General features: G+C 41.0%; 1 protein-coding gene across 3 annotated transcripts in view; it reads right to left on the reverse strand.

Annotated features, from left to right (window-relative positions):
* The window catches only part of LOC145998868 (uncharacterized), a 40,071-nt gene that overhangs the window by 12,977 nt on the left and 4,066 nt on the right, over positions 1 to 23,028 (reverse strand). For all 3 annotated transcript variants that reach the window (XM_083135563.1, XM_083135561.1, XM_083135562.1), the window contains exons 2-3: positions 6,594 to 8,004; positions 824 to 1,927 (exon numbers count right to left, since the gene is read on the reverse strand). In XM_083135563.1, coding sequence (XP_082991689.1) covers positions 824 to 1,927; positions 6,594 to 7,952 — 2,463 coding nt within the window. In that variant the 5' untranslated portion in view covers positions 7,953 to 8,004. The remainder of the gene's footprint in view (positions 1 to 823; positions 1,928 to 6,593; positions 8,005 to 23,028) is intronic.

Genomic DNA, 23,028 nt, shown 5'->3' on the forward strand with positions numbered 1-23,028 from the left:
TGGACAGAGAAACACTACAGCCTTGTGATGCTTATTTCCAATAACTGCTTTCATGATCTCACACCCTTTCATTACCCCATCTTCTTTTTATTTCATATCTATCACAATTTCATTTAGTCTTTAAAAAAAATGTCAAAAGATTGTACAGTTTAACCAACATGACCTCAGAAAAATTGCGAACTAAAGCTGACAGTCCTTTGTTTCTCCTCTTGCTTCAACTTCCTTGTGCCCAAGTGCTGTCATGCTGCCATATCGCCAGCTGAATACTATTTTGTTGCATGACCATCTAAACCAACTTCTCAGGAGAGCTGACTAATGTTTGACTTGCATGGATTTGGAATATGCAAGATTTGCATAAACATTTTCCTATTATTGATAGTTCATGCCACCTGACAACCAGATATGTTGCTTCGAACCTGACTCGTTGAAATGTACAGAACACGATAATGTTATCAACTCATCTCTGGCAAAAAGTGGATACAACAAAACAGCATTCAGCTGATGATTCCCTTCCTTGTGTCATTGCCAAAAATTTCAACATTAAATATAACATCTTTACACTTGGCACTGAATAAAGGCGATGACGATGTGTTGAAGAATGTCACACATGTTGATAATTCAGGAGCAGGATTACATGGCGAACAGCTCATTGCATCTCCCACTCTCACTCGGCTCGCTTGTGGTTGAAAATGCAACCACAATGCCAGAGGAATTTTCTCTTTTTGTAAGAGTAGCCCTACTGCAAAGAATAATAATAATAAGGATTGCTCTAGACTTTAATGTAGACTATAAGATGCTCTAAAAAAACATAAGCAAAACTTACCTTCGTAAAAGTATCATCACTGGGCAGGTGTATATCTTCAATGCTATCTCCTTCAACACTATGGGACATCTTTTCTAGATCTCCATTGTGAAATTCTTTGCCTACATTCACAGGATTGCAGTCGCCTTCAAATATTTCATGGCTCAAATTTCCAGTCTTCATGTTGTCCTTTCTGTCAGTCGTGTCATCATTAAAAGAACCATTTAGAGGGCATGAAGGATTGTTTTCTACACCAATGGCTTCCACGAATATTTGATCCTTTGATGTGGACAGAATACCCTTGTAGAGAGTTGATTGGCTCAGTTGGTGGTTTCTGTTCTCAACTCCTAAGTTTAAACTGTCCTTGTTCGTGTTTGGAGAATACTCATTAATCTTATCCCCAGCACATTTGGGATCACCACACTTATCATTGCACTTCTCCTTGCCTTCTGATTGGTTCAATAATTCCTCTGGTACAGAATGAGTAAGCAGCTGGTCGAGTCCAGCACATAGATCCAATTTACAGATTGATTCTTCAATGCTGTCTTCTTTGGTCGCAACCTCTTCATTGCAGACGATACCTTCATCATTGTCTACATTATGGAATATACAATCTTCAGATTGTTCCACGTAATTCGACCTGCTTGAATGTATTTCGTACTTGCCCACAGATGTCACCTCGGAAGGTACAGCACTTCTGGATCCCTTGGAACAAACGCTGCCGTGAGACTTTCTCTTTTCCCTGTTCGAGTGGTTGATGGACTTGCCACTGTGGATGCTTTCAGTTGCAGTGTTGTTAAAATACTGGATGATTCTGCTTACCTTTCCAGTGGATTTGACAACTTCTCCATTAGCACCATTATGCTGACTAGTTATAACTTTGCTGCCCACTGTAGAATTATCTCTAGAGCTAGGATGCAGACTAGAATAATTATCATCGCCTCTATTTTCAGAGAGAGAGAAGCTCTCGCATGCATTGTCCGAGATATTTACAAACTGATTTTCATGCCTAATGCTTTCACCAACAGATCTTTCTTCCTGAGAAAGGTTTATGGAGATAAAATCCTCATCTGCCTTGATAAGATCCATGAAGACTGGCGAAATATGTTCCAATACTTCTGATTCCTGAAAACCAAACAATACTTGTTACACCTCATCATTGTATTTTATTTAAAATTAAACAAATAGACATAACAATACTCATGTACTCTTTTCAATAAAGACTGTTATATTTCACATCTTAAAATTATTATTTATTATAGATGAGAGAGATCAGTCTGTGCCCTATTAGTATTGACCAATATCTGCTTTATCAGTTTATCAATAGAACTGAGAATAACTTTACCAGTTCAAAATTTCAATATATATCCTGCAATTTAATGTAAAATTGTGCCATATTATTTTGATGAATATAAAGAAATAATTAATATGCCTAGTTTTGTGAAGTAAATGTTAAAATATAGATTACTTTCAAAGCAAAAAAACTGTTGCAGTCACCTGATCTTATTCATTTATTTTTGTTATTGAGTGTTGCTCTTGGCTAATTGCAATGATGAGGATGAATGATGAAAGGATTAATTGAAGGGACACTAACAAAGAACACCCATGCCCAGGAAGGGATTTGAACTTGGGACCCTGATGTTGTACCACACTTTGCTAACCACTCTGCCACAGAAGTCAGCTGTTACAAACAACTGGTTACATAATTAACTAATGTTAATTAGTTCAGGTTCATCATGAAACATTTATAATGGTATTCACGAAAAATGCATGTATCAAACCATTCCTAGTGTTTCATTTATGCTATCAACATCAATCCATCTCATCAATTACTATATGCTAATTTCTTTATATCACCAAGTAAGACTTAGAATTCAAACTTAAATATTTAAGTTTAAGTTATTTAAGTTAAGTTGAGAATAACAATTTCACTATAATTTAATAATGGAACCTACATATTTGGTGTATAATTGTAACGACACATACAAGACCACCACTGAAAGTCTAGCGATTTATATTCATAGACACGGACCACCATTAAATAACTGCTTAACTGTTTCTCTTTATTCATTTATCATCATTTTATTATTATTCCAATTATCATACTGTGCCTTTCTTTTTACAATGCATTAAGATTTATGTTACATTCTTATGCTATAAAGTCATATTGACCAAAACTATCCTGTGGTATCCATTCGAAATCCGTGGCATACATCAAACTATCCCTGGATTAATGGAGAGTGGAGGGCACAGGTATCATCAAAAATAGTATGGAGTGAGTATTAAGAGATGGTGTCAGTAGCAGTCATTAGCACTTCAAGAGATGTTTTAGAAGTTATGGAAAAAGAAACTGTAGTATTCGTATGATATTTCTAAATTAATTTCATGACCCCCGACTCACATAATTTACCTTCATTTAATACTATTAAACTTTTGAAAAATGGACTTGGAGTGAGTCCACGTGAGTCATCCCTGGAGGTCAGTTCTAGCTACAGGCCTGGGATGCTAGCTCCTGATTTTTTTTTTTGTCTACCCCCAGTGGAAGGGATAAGTAAATAGCTATTTCTCCCCTCTCCAACACATGCATACCGAGATGTTTAAAACAAAGAATAAATGAAGCAAGTGCTTCTGGGGACAGGTTGCATTGTATTTGTATTTTTCTTAGTTTACGTCACTATTTTCTTTCATTTTTGGCTAATAACAACCATGATGTAATTAGGGATTACAAAAAAAAAAATTAAAAAATGTGAAATTGAAAGTCAAAACATAAAGTAATCAGTCAACTGAAACAACTTATAAAACCAACAATAAGCAATCAATGAGCAGAGTGGATTGGGGGAATGATGAAAGAAAGATACATTTTGAAAATTTGTGTGTTTACTCACTAAATATATTCACAGTATAAAAAGTATAAAAAAACTTACATAAGTGAGTATAATAGTCGTAAAACTCCTTGCAGACAACGTTTCGCGAAGCTACGCTTCGCTTCTTCAGGTATTTCTTTTCAGTATATAAGATACTTCGTCATATATGTAAAAATAAAATCCAGGATTAGGTAAGAGAGGGTATTGGGATATGGAATTTAAAAATGCCATATCGACTAAAAGATAATTCTAAAAGAACTGTGTACCCATATTACCATACAGAATGAATGACTACTGTAGCGTACGAATGCTACATCCCCTCCAATGAGAACTCCACAGATTCCGATCCGAAGCAGCGCGGGTCCCCTCCGGCGTGACATGGAATTTAACAGACTCTTCACTATTTTTTCCCCACCGTTTAAACATGTTGATCCAGGCCTCATTCAAGTTACCATCATCCCTATTTAGTTTTTTCCCCCTATCAACACAAATATTTGCAGCCTCGTGAACGTTCATATCAGGTTGTTTGTGAACTCTTTTTACCACTTCTCTTTTTCTAACGTTATGATTTAATTCTAAAACATGTTCAGAAAGCCCGGTCTTCGGAGATTGTTCCCTAATATCCTTGTCATGCTCGTCCCAGCGAATTCCCATGCTTCTTCCTGTTTGTCCAATATATGCTTTATTACAATAGCAATTTATCTTATACACGCCCTTCTCATCTCTGACCTCTTCTCGGCCCTTTCCATCCTTTTTGTATTCAGTAAAATATTCCTCTCTATTTCGGGGAGCTCTCATTCCCCCTTTTAACCTGAAGTCTTTTAGAATCTTATCAAATTTTTTGGATACTCCCTTTTACATATGGGATGCCGACGTATTTCCCCTACCGCATTATTCTTACTTATCCCAATCTTTCCACCTTCCTTATTCAAGACTTTAAGTAACCCCCTCTTTATTCTCCTCATTTCCTCTACTTTATAACCATTTCTGAACCCCACCTTCATTATCCAATTTTCTTCTTTCTCTCTTTCCTCCCTACAATTACAGAGCCTCCCGGCCCAAATGTAGAAGTTCATGTATAGATTATTCTTAATTCTGTTTGCGTGTTCAGAATCTTGGTGGATGTATCTGTCCCCTGCCAACTTCTTGTGGTAAATCCCAGTCCGAAACCTGCCATTAACCCGTTCAATCCTCATGTCCAAATAGTTAATTACTCCTTCGTTTTCTATCTCACAAGTGAATTTTATTCTATCGTCTTGTTCTCCCATGATTTCGAAAATACGATCTAATATTTCTTTTTTCCCGATAACCAAGATGTCATCAACATATCTACAAAAATATTTAATATCATTGTTAACCTCACTCAGTGAATCCTTCTCAATGTAATGGAGGAATATGCTGAAAACTATTCCCGAAACAGGGTTGCCCATAGCAAGTCCTTTGTTCTGTCTGTAAATTTTCCCATTGAAACAGAAATAATTATATCCTGATACTAAATGGAACCACCGAACGAACTCCCAGGCTGTTACAACATCAGTTCCCTTATCCATAACCCACCTCTGAAGACAATCCGTGGCTTTATCTCGAGGGACGCTAGTATACAAATTAATGACATCAAAGCTACGGATTTCATCCTCCTCGTTTAGGTTTATCCCCTCCAATCCCTTCTTCACTTCCCACTTCCCTATGGAAGAAGATCACTAATTGACAACTGTTTCAAACAATATATGTCATTTGATCCTCCTTTATCCTGTAAGAAGGAAGGAACTCTATCTACGTGTTCACCCATGAATGAGTTAAAATTTTTGGTTGCATTGGTACATATGTCCATTTTGCACCCTTCATGTACTTGGGGAAATGGCCCCTTTTCTAAAATTCTTACCTAAGAGTTTAAAAAGTCATGTAAGAAGCCCCTTAGGAAAAGTTAAAAGTGCAAGATTGTAAAGGCACCTGCACAAGACAAACACTACACATTAAAATTGTAAGAATACACCAAAAACTTCCTCTCAGACAAAGAAAGAGACCAGCTCTTCTCAAAAAAAAAAAACATTTGCTAAAACACTGTCATCTCCAAACATATATGATAAACAGTGGAAAGTAAAATCAGCACACTCAAGAAGAATATGCCTAACACTTAACACTCAGCTCTGAGGGGGGACATTTAAACAACCAGCCCAGGCATTTTCTGAATCCAAACTTACCTAAAAAAAAGTTGCCACCATCTTGAATTTTGGAGTTTTTTTTAAAAAATGGGACCCTGGCAGATCCAATTGGACTTTTTTGTCAATTTTTCCAGCTTGGCGAATAGTAACCTGACCTCTTCAAGGGTTCTTGCTGGTCCCCTACCGATGAACCCCATTGGTCCTTCAAGGATCCAAACGTGTTGGGCCCCTGGAGCTCTCGGTAATTTAGTGCCCTGGACATGCTCTCAGGCACCACATTGGACCCATCCCCCCCAAAGTCATGTGGTGACTCTTTTGCCAATCAACACGAGGGGAGAAATTGCCAAAAAAAAAAAAAAAAATATGGAAAAATGGACACCTCAGCTAAATTACGTTAGTTGTTTATGGGCATATGCAAGCACATACTTTGAGATGACTATGGTTGTTTATAGGCGGGAATGTGTTAAAATTACTTTACAGACATGATGGAACAAATCACAAACAGCTTCTGGGAATAAAATCGAGTCATTCACTTCAAAAAGTTTATTTTAGATCTACCTTATCCTCAGATAGGCAAATTGGGACTGGGTCTACAGTTTAAAGCAGGATTCCAACCACTGTGCCATGTGCCTCCACCAGGGACTAATTGAATACAAGGTGACAGCAATATGACATCAGGGATGACCACCATCCACTTCAAATTCAATAGTTTCTAAATTTCAAAGCTAATATTATGCATCACTTAAAATGAAATTAATTTGTTACCTGCGATTCCTGCTCTTGAGTTTCGTGTCCATTTAAAAGTCTTTCTTTGGCAAATCCTTCCATTCTTTGTTCTTCATCCTTTACTTTTTCCAAACGTGTATCACTTGCTGTGTCATTATGGTGTGCATCATCCTCTTCAGCTGCGAAATATTCTGAATTCGCAGGCACCCTGGAAGACATGTCAATTACATTCTCCCCCACGGTGTTTTTAGAATCACAGATCACTTCTCTTCTTTGGCCAATACACTGCTGATATAATCCATAAGCATAACGGTAATCAAAATCATTTCCTAAACTACTTCTAGATGGTGTAGGACATTGCACCATGTTTCCACTATCTGCCTTTTGCATTAACTTACTAAACCTTAATTGGTCAATCTTATTCTCAGCCTCTGCATATTTAGTTAAAAGATTATCATAGTTTTCTTGCAACTCTTCAAGCAATTTTTCTTTCTCTTGTAGCTCCTTCCTTTCTTGTAGCAGAAGTGTGAGTAATTTCTCTGAAGATAGGTTCTCGGCATATTTCTGCAAGCTGCTTTCGCTGAGGCAGTATTTGTTTGGCAAATGAAAAACGCAACACTGCCTATCAAGGATAATTGGAGAGCTGCATCTCCGAAAAGCTGCCATACTGCGATCGGTTGCATTTGCGATTTTGATCTGCCTAATGTACTCTTTCACCTTACTCTGAACATGATCGTAGGATCCACTGCGGACACTCAAGCTGGTGCAGCTGACTGATCTTGCTATCCCGGAATCTCGTGACTTTGTTGCAGATAAGGTGCCAACTGATAAGCTATTAACTGTTGGGACGCTTGACTTCGTATAAATAGATGGAGTACTGGAGTGTTTGGACTGAAGCGGATAGAAGTAGCAACCTAACACATCACACGTCGAAAGCGAACGTTTCTTACGAGGACCATGGGAGGTTGCATCTTCCGAACTGCCAAATGCGCACTTTGAAATCTGAGAACTACAATAAGTCTTCACAAATTCTTCACAGCCATCATTTCCATTATTGTCTGGTACGGAACTGGCATCATCTCTATATGGATCTACAACAAGAAGAAAGGAATCTGACCAGTTATCCTCGTCAGGTACCAGCGCAAGATTCTGACTAGATTCGACTTTGATTGGAAACATTTCTTCCTGAGATGCATCAGTCTTCAATAACAAGTCTTCTACACCATTACAACCTATATCGGAGCATGCTGGTTCCATCAAACTACAACATGACTCCGTTTGGCTACTACCAACTAGAGTTGGTGTTTCTACGTTCTCTAGGAGGTCGTCATCATCCACAGAACAACCTGTACAATCTTCATGAAGGCAAGCAGACAGTGTGTCAGGAGGAAGTATCATCTCATGCTAATTTCTTTCATGCTGTTATTCTGCTATCTTCATTTTCCCTTTGCTGGAAATAAGAAGGTTCATAATTAATTACAGACAAATACATTGAAGTTCAAAACATTAAAACAGCATAAACAGATGATACAGAACATGCCACATTAACAAATATGGTGGATACTAATTTTATGTAGGGTGACCCGGGGTAAATATTGGACAAAAACCAAACTTTTACTACAGCTCCCACATTTATGTACTTTGCTAGCCAGTAATTTTTCTGGTAATGACTATTTAATATATCTGTCGGGTACCATTGTTGAAATTTACTAATTCCTTTCAGGAGTAGAAAAAAAAGAAAACTGTGTCCAAAAATTACCTCACCCTTGGGGTGATTGTTGGACACAGCGGGGTAAATATTGGACAGTAGTTTTCAATCTGTTCTGCACAGTACAGAGATGAGCTATAGGGGGTAAATGCTGGACAATGGTGTGTGCTATAGGTGCTGTGTGTGAGGTAATTATTGAACACCACATGACTGCTGCAAAAAATGTCTAACAGTGAAATCTAGTAAAAATTAGAAAAACTTTTAGTTTTCGGGCAACCTTTTAATAATTTCTGCCTTGTTCAAGTACAAACATTGCGCAAAAGGTGTCTTTTAATCACAAAAACTATAACAAGTAATTTTAAGCATATTGAGGTGCTGTCTGTCCCCAAACTACAGCTAACTAACTGAACTGATTTGAACTAAATACAGTTATAACTAAAAACTAAATACATAACTTTTCAAAACTTTAAACTTTTTAGACAGCTTATTTCTTCAAGTAGGCCTACAAACATTGCACAAATGTCTTTTAATCAAACACACTGCAACAAAGCATATTGAGATGCTATAGGCTTACACTAGGTTGTCACTTTCCACATCATCTTCAATAATTACACGATCAGACTGTGGAGTAGGGAATATTTTGTTCCTGAGTCTAGAGATACTTAGATTTTGATTTGGTGTTTTAAGTCCACTTTATGCACAGTAAGGCTAATCGGCACTGGGCCTACAGTTTAAAGTGGGATCCAAACCACTATGTGCCTCCACCGGGTATCGAACCCAGGACCCCTTGATTACAAGGCAACGACGCAACCACTGCGCCATCAGGGAGGCACTAGAGATACTTTGAAACATTGACCTTACTTCATCATTACAAGTTATTTGAAATGGATTAACTGATACGGTTTGCACAGGACCATAAACCACAATTTCAATCTGTGGTTGCGCTGGCCACCAGTACCTGTTGAAAGTCCATAATTACCCAATAGCATGTCCACCAATTACCCTGCTGTGTCCAATAATTACCCCATAACTAAACATGCATGTCATACTGTTACTGTTCATCCTACAATGGTGTTTTTCAGCGGCATTACAAAATTCAAGATCATGTAACGAGTGCACTCACGGCCCCCGAAATGACGTGTCAATCATACCCCGGCACGGGGCCAAACGTCGTTATGTGTACGGGAAACCGGTCGTGACTCACGGTCCAGTTATCAAGTTCGGTACTGAGACGGTCGTTTATTGTCATACTATTGCGAGGCGGAGATTAATACCTTGAAATGTTACACTTTTGTTTACCTTTGATATGTAGATTCGAACAATCATAAAACACTAATAGCATAATATCTGGTACCTGAAAAACGTCAAATAACAACACTGACGAACGGTAAAAAAGTGAATATATATTGTAACAACCAAAAAAAATATTGCAATCAACAACTGTTTACAAAGCCTCCTCACTCTCACAACATTCATTCTATCTCTCTTTCACACACATGAGGTATTTTTACATGTGAAGTATGGATACAAATCATGGATCTCATTAACATATCATTCCTTTTAATTTTTAAACCTTTATGTGAATTTAGGGCATTTGTCTGCCAGCTCCTGTGCTCTTTTAAATTAACTTAAGTGCCAGCCCTCGGAAAGCGGTTAACTAAGACAATTGGGTCGGCGTGGTTACGAGACGTAAGCTCGACAATATACAAGTTTCTCGGACGGGGGCATTACACACAAGCCTCTCTCGTCCCATGAGAACAACTACTCAATTACATAGTGATGCAAAAACTTAATTGGCTCCAGCTGCCGGAATACACTAACCAATCGTCGGCGCGAGCAAAAATTACCATAAAAACCACTATGCAACAAACAATGCTATTTCACGCACACGACCTTGCAATAAAAACAACTACGCTTTCCACAATTAAAAAGGACTCATCAGTCAACCATCGACAAATTAAATGGCGCGACGGGGCGGTCGGTTACACAAAAAATGGAGCACACTTTGACAATTTATACTAAATATTAAAGAAATGAAATGGAGCTTCTAACCCTGAATGCAGGCAATTAAATTAGCACATCTGACCATGAAATAACTCTTTTATAACAATACCAAAAATTATCAGACGCGGGGTTAGGTTTAGGGTTTTCCTGAGTAACTTTGCGAATAAGTGGGACTTCGGCGTTAACGTACGGTGTTGATACTAACGACGCACGTTTACATGTACATGAGACCCTCTGAAGTATACTGTACCAGACTCTGCTACATGGCGTGGTCATTCATCTCTCCTGGACGCGGGACTTGCACACGGTTCCTTTGTGGCGAAATTGTCCTCCAAGGTCGATCGCGACGAAGAATAATTGCGACGATCTGTTGTACTTGCACCTCCTCAGAACTTCGGGCGTTCCTCTTGCCACTAGCGTCGGATGTACGTGGTCACGCGCCGGTTCGGAATCTCTCTGGTGACTGGCTTCGATTCGGCGTCGTTCTGGAAGCGTCGTTCTGGAGTCGTCCTTCAATCTCTCTCTCTGGCTTCGATCGGCGTCGTTCTGGAGTCGTCCTTCAATCTCTCTCTCGGGCTTCGGGCAGTGTTTGGTTTTGGCGTCGTCTGGCTGGCTTCGCAGTGTTTGGTTTTGGCGTCGTCTGGCTGGCTTCTGCGTCGTTGCAGGCGTCAGGGGGAGCGACGGCCCCCTTCTCTATCTTCTTTAGCCCTCCATCCTTATGTAGTCCTCGCTTGGCAACAACAAATCACCGCGTAATCTTCACCAAAATAAGGCGCACACTGGTAACTCTATCCGCAATTCGCTCACGGTACGTAAGGAAACGAAGTTCACGGACACAAAGCAATGATCACGCGAGAGTGTAGCGCGGAGATGCTCTCTCTATGAAATCCGGGTAAAAACTGTGTCTGGGATCGTGGTACTCTTGTTTATATGTCCCTTTCGAATTTGTCCGTTGGGAATGACGCTAAGTTGGCTTCGCTTCGGTTTCCCAGGGGATGGAAATGACCTCTGTCCATTGTCTTGAAACGCGGTCGCCGAGGCGTCTTCGATCCTTCCAGGCGTGGGCTCCAGCTGGTGTACCTGGTCATCCGTGAACATGGGTTCGACCGCCCGCTGACTTGAAGCCCGGTCTCGACGAAAATATTCCTTTCGTATCTCCGTGTCGGTGCAAATATGTCATGTCCTAAGCCGAAAAGACAGTTCCGCTGTCACTCAAGAAAAACCCGTCCCCAACTTCCGACGTCTGGCTCGGATACAAGTTTATTCACAAAATAAAATCAAACCTCACACTTTCATGTTTGTGCATAAAATGAATCAATAAACAAAAAATAATTTATATCGAACTGCGTTTCACATGTCACTAGATACCGTGACATCTCGCCCTCCTTCCGATCAAAAAATTCTGTAGGCGAATAAAATGAAATTTGAAATTTATTATTCAGGGGCATGAAATTTTGACTACAAATTTTTTAACACCCTGTACAAGAAAAGTAAACCAGTTCGATAACACAAAACACATGATATAAATGATACCTCCAATTTACATAATAAATATACATTTTATACACTCTGGGTATGGCGCAGTGTTATTTTTTACTTCTAAAATGGCGCGATGTCGCTTAACCATGTTTCGCCATCCCATTCCTCCCTTCGGCGCTGACGACCTGACGGCCCCGGCTGTGGAGATGTGTTGCTGGGATTCGGCCCGTTCGCGTTTCGCGTCGGGCTCCTCTGAACCCTCGGCAGGCTGCGCCTTGTGTGCCCGTTGTCAGAACGCGGGCTCTCCGGTCTACTGTCGGGGTGACGGTGATAATAACCATTGTTCACTCGCCCGTTGAAGAAGTTGTTGTTGTCGCTGTTGCCATGGTGACCCGGCGACCTACAGCTCGGTCCACCTCGACGTCTCCTTCCTCGGCACTGGCGTCTGCGTCGCGGTGAAGGCGGATTGTCTTGAAAACGGCTTACTTCGGCTCCTGGAGCGTGTTGCTGCCCACCGTATCTTTGCTGGACCAGATGAACACGTGGATGCTTATTTCCTCGGCTTCCTTCGTCCTCCGGTCGTCTCCTTTTGTTCCATCGGTCACTCCGCATCCTCTCGCGTTCCTCTTCGCACTGGTTCAGGTTCTCTAGCGTGAGCGACATGGCTTCTGCATCGAAAACGCACGCCCCGTTGAGATGCCGTCTTATCTCTTGCGGGTAATGATAAATTAGGGCCGCAATTATCTCCGACGTGGTCATCTGTGGCTGGAGAGCTTGGAACTCATTGAACTTACGCCAGAAATATTGCGAAAAAGTAAGTCCCCCGTTCCTGTCGTACCTCTCGTTCCTCAGCTGGATGAGCATCCTTTCCACTTGCATAGGGCGTTGAAAGTGTGTCAGGAACGCTTCCCTAAACGCCGAGTACGAATGAAAGTGTCTTTCATTCCGATCCAGCCAGTTCTTTGCCCGATCTTGCATTAGGCCTTTCAGCACGAGTAATCGCTCCCCATCCGCAAGTCCTAACTCCCGCGCTGTTGCTTCGAATTCCTCGATGAAAACAGACGGCAATATCCTGTCGGCCCCGGAGAACTTCTTGAAATTTTTCTTATATTCCGGCGGGAACAGAGCCCTCCTCGCCGGTGCTGGTTCAGACCGTATATCTTCCCGGGTTGAAGTTTGGGCTTCGAACGGTCGCGGCGATGGAAGATGTAGTCCAGGTTCCACTTCGCTTCCTCCGTTGACAAGCGTAGTCGGTCTTGCGTCACTCGCGCGCCTTGAGGACGAGGGGACCGCAGCTGGCTGTGGTGACGTCATGGCTGCCGCCTCTCGCGATGATCCCGGAACGTCGGCTACGTTTAGTCGTTGCAGTTTATCCTCGATTTCCTTTATCTTGTCGGAATTCCCTTCCGCTATGCTCGCTGCTCGCCGCACTTGTCGCTCGAGGGCATCGTTGCTCCGATTGCAGGCCGTCTCCAGCTGTGCACACTGCTGGCCGATGTGTTGCAAAGCTCCTTCCTGTTCACGCACGCTCTGCGTCAGTGTTGCCACCTTGGCTTCCTGTTCATTGAGGCGAATGTCAGTCCTGGCGATCCTGGATTCGATTCGAGCCTCGGATTCTTGGATCGTCTGAAGGAGCTGTTGTGTCACTTCTTCTCCGGAGGCGCGAACCGTCCCTTGGAGGCGTTCTTCCATCCCTCGTACGTCGGTCTGCATCTCTTGCACCTCAGCCTGCAATCCTTGGATGTTGGTTTGGACTCTGGTTTCCAATCCCTGGATGTTCGTCTGGACCTCGGTCTGCAATCTGGTTTCCAATCCCTGGATGTTGGCTTGCATCCTGGTTTCCATTCCTTGCATCCTGGTTTCCATTCCTTGCATGTTGGTCCGCATCTCGGTCTGCATTCCCTGGATGTTGGTCCGCATCTCGGTCTGCATTCCCTGGAGCATCTCGAGAACCAGCTGAAATTGGTTGGCACCACTGCCACTTCCTACGTCATCTTGTTCCTTGCTGTGGTCGCTGTCCGCGCGTGACGATGTACCCCCTTGGGCACTTGGTATCTCCCTTTCCATTTCCAACGGGCCCTTGCACTGGGGACAAACCGGTCTGGCTCCCTCCCCTTCGATTTCGGAGTCAGCAAATTCCTTTCCACAAGCCTCGCAAACCATCATGACGTCACTCTTGTTCAAACAGTCTATACGACGATTTCTTAATCTCATGAAGGCCTTTCGCTAAATATCTGCTCGATTTTCTGTCGCACTTTGGAACAGTTATGCAAACTTACGCGAGCTCACACAAAATGTGAATTACAAATCGATACATAAAAAGAAAAAGGAGGTCCGTCGGGAATCCCTTATCCCGCAACTCAGCCTGATGCCATAAATTACGCCAAAAACCAAAAAATACACAAAAAGTACATAAAAAATGCCCTATGCAGCTGCCCTTGCTGCTTTCGCCGAAAAAAATATCTGCCCTATTGTTACCAATTACGCCCAATAACGTGTCCTTACACGTGAACCTATGACAAATACATGAAAATAACCCTCGAAATACAAAGCAAAAAACACAAAAGTAACCAGGAACCTAACACAAGAATTTTATATGTGACGTATACAACAATGAAATTTCTACCGCTCTCGCAACCTGGCTTTCCCGGAAAGACATGACAAAAGTTGCCGTCCCATGTTCGCGCGCCAAATGTAACGAGTGCACTCACGGCCCCCGAAATGACGTGTCAATCATACCCCGGCACGGGGCCAAACGTCGTTATGTGTACGGGAAACCGGTCGTGACTCACGGTCCAGTTATCAAGTTCGGTACTGAGACGGTCGTTTATTGTCATACTATTGCGAGGCGGAGATTAATACCTTGAAATGTTACACTTTTGTTTACCTTTGATATGTAGATTCGAACAATCATAAAACACTAATAGCATAATATCTGGTACCTGAAAAACGTCAAATAACAACACTGACGAACGGTAAAAAAGTGAATATATATTGTAACAACCAAAAAAAATATTGCAATCAACAACTGTTTACAAAGCCTCCTCACTCTCACAACATTCATTCTATCTCTCTTTCACACACATGAGGTATTTTTACATGTGAAGTATGGATACAAATCATGGATCTCATTAACATATCATTCCTTTTAATTTTTAAACCTTTATGTGAATTTAGGGCATTTGTCTGCCAGCTCCTGTGCTCTTTTAAATTAACTTAAGTGCCAGCCCTCGGAAAGCGGTTAACTAAGACAATTGGGTCGGCGTGGTTACGAGACGTAGAGTGCCACACACGTAAATTTGCCGTTGCGTAGAAACGAATTTTCGTTTCGTCTCCCTCTCTCTTAGCATCACGTGTTCTACCCTGCTCGAAAACCTTCGCTATTGTTGCCACATTGTCATTCCATTCCTGGACACACTCGCGCAAACTTCATTGAAAACAATTGAATAGCGCTCCAGCTCGCGCTTCCCACCGGTCGGCAGGGACGGGAATGTGGCAATATAGCACGGCGTAGTCGTTGCTTCTTTTATGCAGTGCATGTTCATTGGCTAGCTAGTAACTAGTGTTGCCAACTGTAATAATGAAGCACTATTTCTGTCACGGAAGGGGAAAGCAGGTAAAGTGGCGGTGAGTTTTCTTGGATTGGAAGCACCATATTTTTATTTTATACTAAGTATTTGACCGGTTTGACGTTGTGTGCGTGTATTGCGTGTGTGTATGTAAAAGTGTGTGTTTGCTAATGAACGTTAAATTCCATAATGCCTCCAGTTCTGTCGAAGTTGAAATCAAAAACCTTGCATAGCCAAGCTCGGGAAATTCTAAGCAATTCAACTCTGGCTCCGGCAGGTGTTCTTGTAGAAATTGCATAGAGGAGGCTGTCATTTTTGCTGCTTAATGCGATACATATTGTTTTCTGTGTTAAAATTGCCATGCTTTGATGGGTGACCAAGTTCATAGCAGGGCCGGCGGAAGGGGAGGGCGAACCGAGCGGCAAAATTTGAAGAGAAGAAAAAAATAAGCCTATTGAAAACTGTGATCGAGCGAGATATTCTTTTGCGCTGAATAGTATTGAAATAGCATAAGAAGTCTCATTATTTATTTTATATTTTGATGTTTTAGTTAGGAATATATTGATTTTCAATTTTCCGTTGCTGCGTAATGACCGGGGGGGGGGGTCGAAATAGAGCGGCATCTGCCGCCACCTCCCAGGGAGGCAAAATGACTAGCGCCGGCCCTGGTTCATAACAAAAGAAAAAGCCGCGCAGCTTATCGTCTAGTGGCAGTATATGTACTTGTTATTGTTGTCGAAGCCGGCATCCTTTGTAAATGTACAACAAAGGCAACCGACTGTCGTAGATCTCAGAGAGGAAATAATAATACTGTTTGAGGAGGAGTGTTATGGTGCAATTGTAGCTGTTTAACACATTGGCATGTTATTATCTGCCGTTGCAGTTCCATACCAGTGTATACGGGTTTTGGGAGTGAAAAGTTAGAACGCCACCAGTGCATTAATGCAATGAAAAATAATATATATATTTTTTTTATTTTGTTTGAAATCACTCAAATATGGAATCGTATGAAGAAGTCTTCTTTGCAGCATTTTTGGTAATTTTACTTATGTGTTAGTTCATATTTTGCGAATTTTTAGTCCATATGTATGTAGCTACATACAAAGCCACTTGTTAGTACATATTAATCCTAGTCCTGGTATAATGCATGACGTTTAAAACTCAACGTTAGATAGACCTGAATTCTCTAATTTTATTGTTGTACGTAACAGCTGTGCATCGGCGCACTGCAGCGATTTTTCTATCTGCTCCATTAGCAACACTGCTTCTTTAGTTGTTTCGCGCATCGCACGGCAGAATTAACTGCGCTGGACTCTAAGCTCGACAATATACAAGTTTCTCGGACGGGGGCATTACACACAAGCCTCTCTCGTCCCATGAGAACAACTACTCAATTACATAGTGATGCAAAAACTTAATTGGCTCCAGCTGCCGGAATACACTAACCAATCGTCGGCGCGAGCAAAAATTACCTTAAAAACCACTATGCAACAAACAATACTATTTCACGCACACGACCTTGCAATAAAAACAACTACGCTTTCCACAATTAAAAAGGACTCATCAGTCAACCATCGACAAATTAAATGGCGCGACGGGGCGGTCGGTTACACAAAAAATGGAGCACACTTTGACAATTTATACTAAATATTAAAGAAATGAAATGGAGCTTCTAACCCTGAATGCAGGCAATTAAATTAGCACATCTGACCATGAAATAACTCTTTTATAACAATACCAAAAATTATCAGACGCGGGGTTAGGTTTAGGGTTTTCCTGAGTAACTTTGCGAATAAGTGGGACTTCGGCGTTAACGTACGGTGTTGATACTAACGACGCACGTTTACATGTACATGAGACCCTCTGAAGTATACTGTACCAGACTCTGCTACATGGCGTGGTCATTCATCTCTCCTGGACGCGGGACTTGCACACGGTTCCTTTGTGGCGAAATTGTCCTCCAAGGTCGATCGCGACGAAGAATAATTGCGACGATCTGTTGTACTTGCACCTCCTCAGAACTTCGGGCGTTCCTCTTGCCACTAGCGTCGGATGTACGTGGTCACGCGCCGGTTCGGAATCTCTCTGGTGACTGGCTTCGATTCGGCGTCGTTCTGGAAGCGTCGTTCTGGAGTCGTCCTTCAATCTCTCTCTCTGGCTTCGATCGGCGTCGTTCTGGAGTCGTCCTTCAATCTCTCTCTCGGGCTTCGGGCAGTGTTTGGTTTTGGCGTCGTCTGGCTGGCTTCGCAGTGTTTGGTTTTGGCGTCGTCTGGCTGGCTTCTGCGTCGTTGCAGGCGTCAGGGGGAGCGACGGCCCCCTTCTCTATCTTCTTTAGCCCTCCATCCTTATGTAGTCCTCGCTTGGCAACAACAAATCACCGCGTAATCTTCACCAAAATAAGGCGCACACTGGTAACTCTATCCGCAATTCGCTCACGGTACGTAAGGAAACGAAGTTCACGGACACAAAGCAATGATCACGCGAGAGTGTAGCGCGGAGATGCTCTCTCTATGAAATCCGGGTAAAAACTGTGTCTGGGATCGTGGTACTCTTGTTTATATGTCCCTTTCGAATTTGTCCGTTGGGAATGACGCTAAGTTGGCTTCGCTTCGGTTTCCCAGGGGATGGAAATGACCTCTGTCCATTGTCTTGAAACGCGGTCGCCGAGGCGTCTTCGATCCTTCCAGGCGTGGGCTCCAGCTGGTGTACCTGGTCATCCGTGAACATGGGTTCGACCGCCCGCTGACTTGAAGCCCGGTCTCGACGAAAATATTCCTTTCGTATCTCCGTGTCGGTGCAAATATGTCATGTCCTAAGCCGAAAAGACAGTTCCGCTGTCACTCAAGAAAAACCCGTCCCCAACTTCCGACGTCTGGCTCGGATACAAGTTTATTCACAAAATAAAATCAAACCTCACACTTTCATGTTTGTGCATAAAATGAATCAATAAACAAAAAATAATTTATATCGAACTGCGTTTCACATGTCACTAGATACCGTGACATCCAAGTAAAAGAAAACAAACATATACACAATTTTGCTTCATTTGAAAAAAAGTTAAAACCATTTTTTTCGAGCACTTTCGGTTATTAATATATTTTTTGAGAAAATGTACTAATCTCATCCCTATAATTAATCAGAGCATTGTAGGATATGCAATTAACAAATGTTGGTTGGTTAGATGTAACAAACTATGATACAACATGGTTCTTGGTCCCTGTCCAATATTTACCCCGATTTTCTGTGTCCAATAATTACCTCGGGTCACCCTCCTGCATATTATAATTTTCAAATTAAGTTCTTTGGTTTCGAGTTGTTGTTTAAAGTCCACTTTATGCACAGATAGGCTAATCAGGACTGGACTTACAGTTTAAAGTGGGATCTGAACCGCTGTGAAATGAGCCTCCACCAGGTATCGAATCTAAGACCCCTTGATTACAAAGCAACAATGTCATTGTGGAGGCCCATAAGTTCTTTGGACACAGATCTCAGGGAAACATATAAATTAAGGTCCCCTGTATAAATATTTCACTGTAAGAATATTTCCATGTGTTGCCAGCTTTCCCAGAATTGTTGAATGGTACCTGGGAGAGGTGAATTTTAGTGGAGCAACGCACCAAGCTGTGAATGGTCAAAATATGCCTAATGGAATAAAACTACAGCTGAGCCGATACTGATGCCAATGTATCTGTATCGGCCGATACCAGTGGTATCAGTATCGGAAAGTATAGGTTTGAATTCATTTACCGATACCATACTTTTCCGGCATTTTCGTCTTTCACGGGGTCCGCAAAAAATGCTGCATGACACTTCTGCAGAGTCTAATTCTGCCCCCTTGGTGCAAGATAATGGTAACCCACAGTTTGACCAAAACGCTGTATTTCGCAAAACAGATACGCACGAAACGTAAGTATTCCAAAGTATATTTATTTTTATATTGTACTTGGGCCTCCCGATGGCGCAGTGGTAGCGTCGTTGCCTTGTAATCAAGGGGTCCCGGGTTCAATACCCGGTGGAGGCACAAGTGGTTCGGATCCCACTTTAAACTGTAGGTCCAGTCCCAATTAGCCTTACTGTGCATAAAGTGGACTTAAAACAACAAATCAATCAATCAATCATTTTATATTGTACTTGTAATATAGTACATAACGTGAGTAAGTCGCAAACACCCCAAATATGAGTTGACCAAAATTGAGATACATTTGTTTCACGAGTCTACATATGCGTATCTTCCCTCCTGTTTTGCTAGAGTTTGCATGTGATACTTCCGTGAGCAAAATTATACCCTCGCCACATATTCGTAGCAACATAGTGGTAACCCACAAGCAAGATAGCTATCGTGCAGGGTTAGTGTGCACGTGAACGTCCACTAATTCCTTAAGCGAGTTCTAAAGCCATACTAAAGCATAAGACAAAATTTATTTGATAGATTCAGTAAGGAAGAAAGTTTCCAATATAAAAGGTTGGCTTATTCACTAGAACCTAAAATCCTTATAATTCCGTTACGATTAAAGATATTTAAGTAAATAACAGAAAATATAAGGTCTCCATCATATTCAAACTGCTGCGTACCGATGATAGATTTGTAAATACTGGTGCATTTTTTTCTAGTAAGGAAGATTTCGTTGTTTCTCAACTTTAGATTGTAGCCGCAAGCATTTGAAATACTATGTGAAAAAATGAAAACATTTCGTACCTTCAGAAAGTAGTGGTTATATTAATGATTTTTGAAGTGGCGTTTCGTCGCAATGTACTCCGTGGTGTATATTTTATCAAACACTGTTGCCGCGATTCAATCCGTTTTTTCTTGATCAGTGCAAGTGCTTGATTGGATAGGGACATGTAAGCACTTGAACAAGGTATGATCAAGTGACTATGCTACTTGCCCACCACACAAACGGCTATTTTATATGCTAAGAGCCCTAAACCTGACCATCCTAACCTAAAAATGGAAGCATTAACTGGTGAAATACCACTTCGCACCCCATGCATGTGATGTAGATTACAGCAGCAGGAAATGTGTTATTGTGAAGTAAAGTACATCTGTTACCTTCGCATGTTACTTTACCGTGTAGCAGAACAGCCCAACGGCTTCACGCAAGTGAATATAGCACTCGAAACGACTTTCAACAACAGCAGCTATAATTTTACATAGTTAGGTTAGGATTGTTACTGATAGTTATTTTCGACGTGTTCTTTCGCTATTTCAATGTGCATACAAACATATTTTACTAACAAAAAGCGGCGAAAATACTCCGAAATTGCAGGATTTAATTTACGTGGGCCATTCTTTGGGATCAAATATCTCAGTTATTTGTGCTTTCCTAACACTGGAACCACTTTTATATTATGTAAAACATTAAAATCTGTTGATTACAAACAAACTCGACGTAATTCTCGAGGGGGTACAGTGGGTAAACAGCCCCTTGAAATACTTTCTTGGTCATTCAGAAAAAAATAAAACCATGTTTCCATGAAATTTGCAAGAATTTTTGTTTTTGCTTCAAACTTGAAAAAAATATGGAAGCAGTACTTAGCACAATAGGGTTGAAAAAATAGTGAAACATTCTTAAGGTGCATAGATGCCTGCAGTATATATTTTATGCACAAAATGTTTAAGCATTTGAAGTAAAAAAAGTAAAATGTACCAAGAATCGCAAAAACTTTTTGGTTATGTAATGTAAAATATTGCCGCAGGCTAACTCGCATTGCATTTGATCACGTAAAAACTTTCACTAAGAAAGTTTGTAATAAAACATTGATATTAATTTTAAGTACACGTAGTGTCTTTAGCATGACATGTCAGCTATATTTTATATTTTATTTGAATGAATTTTGCTATGCATCGATCTTGCGCTCATCTGAGCGATGCCCGTGCCTTGTGCCCGGCTACATTTACTTACTTACTTGAGGGAACATAATATTTCCTGTAACTCCACAAAATATTGTATATGTACCTGGTCCACAGTAAGAATCACCACAATCTCTCTCTCTCTCTCTCTCTCCCTCTCTATAACAGTGGGCACTAGGATTAATCATCTAGGGGTGCTGAGGGGATGCAGAATCAAATAAAAGGGGTGTGATGTTGAAAATAAAGAAAACATGAAACAAACGTATGTTTTAGCCACTAAATTAAATACCAATCAACTTTTAGTACGTTTCTATGAAAATATGCCAATGAAAGAATTGGGTTAATTTTTGTGTATTTGTGTTATTTAGCATCACTTTTCTGCCACTTTTGACCAATCGCGATGATGAAGATGAATGACGATTAGATGACACTGATAAATGGACACTCAAAAGGTCAGGACTCTAACCAGTGACCTTCAGTAGCGATATTGAAGGTCGACCACTTACTGAAATGTGACACCGAGGCAAGTGTTTCATGTTTGCAAGATTTTACCACAGCCCACAAACACATGGGTCATTCCATGGCAAATCACCGAAATGGTAGTCGCCACTACATCTCCAATTTTAATAAAATTTTGCACAAATGTATGTCTGAGGGTATTATGGAAAACTGTAAAATTATTTATGTCTACGGTCATTAGTTTGGGCTACAGGACTGATTAAAGTTACCGTCCCAGTGTGTAGTGACGTGGTAACGTACAGCGCGAAGGTACAAGATAGATGCTTGTAGCGTAACGAAAAGAAATGACGTATGGTTTCTAGTTGTTGTATTATGCAAAGGAAATACATACAATGAAAAAAAGTTAAGTTTGGTGACAACTATATTAATTTGTGGTTGTCTTTTTGATAACCGAAAAAGCAACTTTCCACACATATATGTGGTATATATGTGGAAATCTATGTCATATTTTAAAGTGGAAGGAAATAAAGTGCAATCTTCATAGTTCTCACAAGAACAGTTCCCAAAGTGTGGGGTCTCCACACTAAAAAGGAAGACTGCAATATATTTCCTTCTTGCTTAAAAAGTGTGTCATGTATGTTAAAAATATGAAAAAGCTAAAAAAAGCACTCTTTTTGGGTTCAAAGTTCCATATGAGGGAAAGATATCAAGAAGAAATGAGTGGCAGTAAAATATTGTACTATTCCAACATGTTCCTCAGGAGAAATTTCGTGATTGCACTCTGAACCATTTTCATAGAATACTGAATTATGTGTACTGCCGTTTTGCTAATATCTGCTTTTACATATAATGCGTAATTGAGTTTTCCTTTCAAATGTTTAAAGTTGTTGTACCTCGACCCATGCACTCACACCTGTAAAAGAGTATATTCCAAAACAAAAAAGTTAATGCAAGTTGTGAAACATTTGTGCATTTTGATACTCATTTGTTTCATGTGAATTTCAGGACACTTTTTTTCCCCCGCCAAATCTATTGTGTGATATGAGGCTGGCTTCTGGTGGTGTACCGTAATATTTTGGTGAGAGCAGTGGTGTTTTTCGATTATTTAGTGTGAAGAACAGTAAGACTTGTTAACAAACTGTACTTAGAGACAGGAAGACATTCATACTCTGGGGCCTCCCCCATGGCGCAGTGGTAGCGTCATTGCATTGTAATCAAGGGGTCCCAGGTTCGATACCCGGTGGAGGCACAAGTGGTTCGGATCCCACTTTAAACTGTAGGTCCAGTCCCGATTAGCCTTACTGTGCATAAAGTGGACTTAAAACACCAACTCAAACCAAACCAAACATTCATTCTGTGTGTGATAACTCAAAGTGAAATAAACACATAACTCAAAGTGAAATA

The sequence above is a fragment of the Lepisma saccharinum genome, chromosome 14, assembly GCF_977018435.1.
Source record: "Lepisma saccharinum chromosome 14, izLepSacc3.1, whole genome shotgun sequence".
NCBI lineage: Eukaryota > Metazoa > Arthropoda > Insecta > Zygentoma > Lepismatidae > Lepisma > Lepisma saccharinum.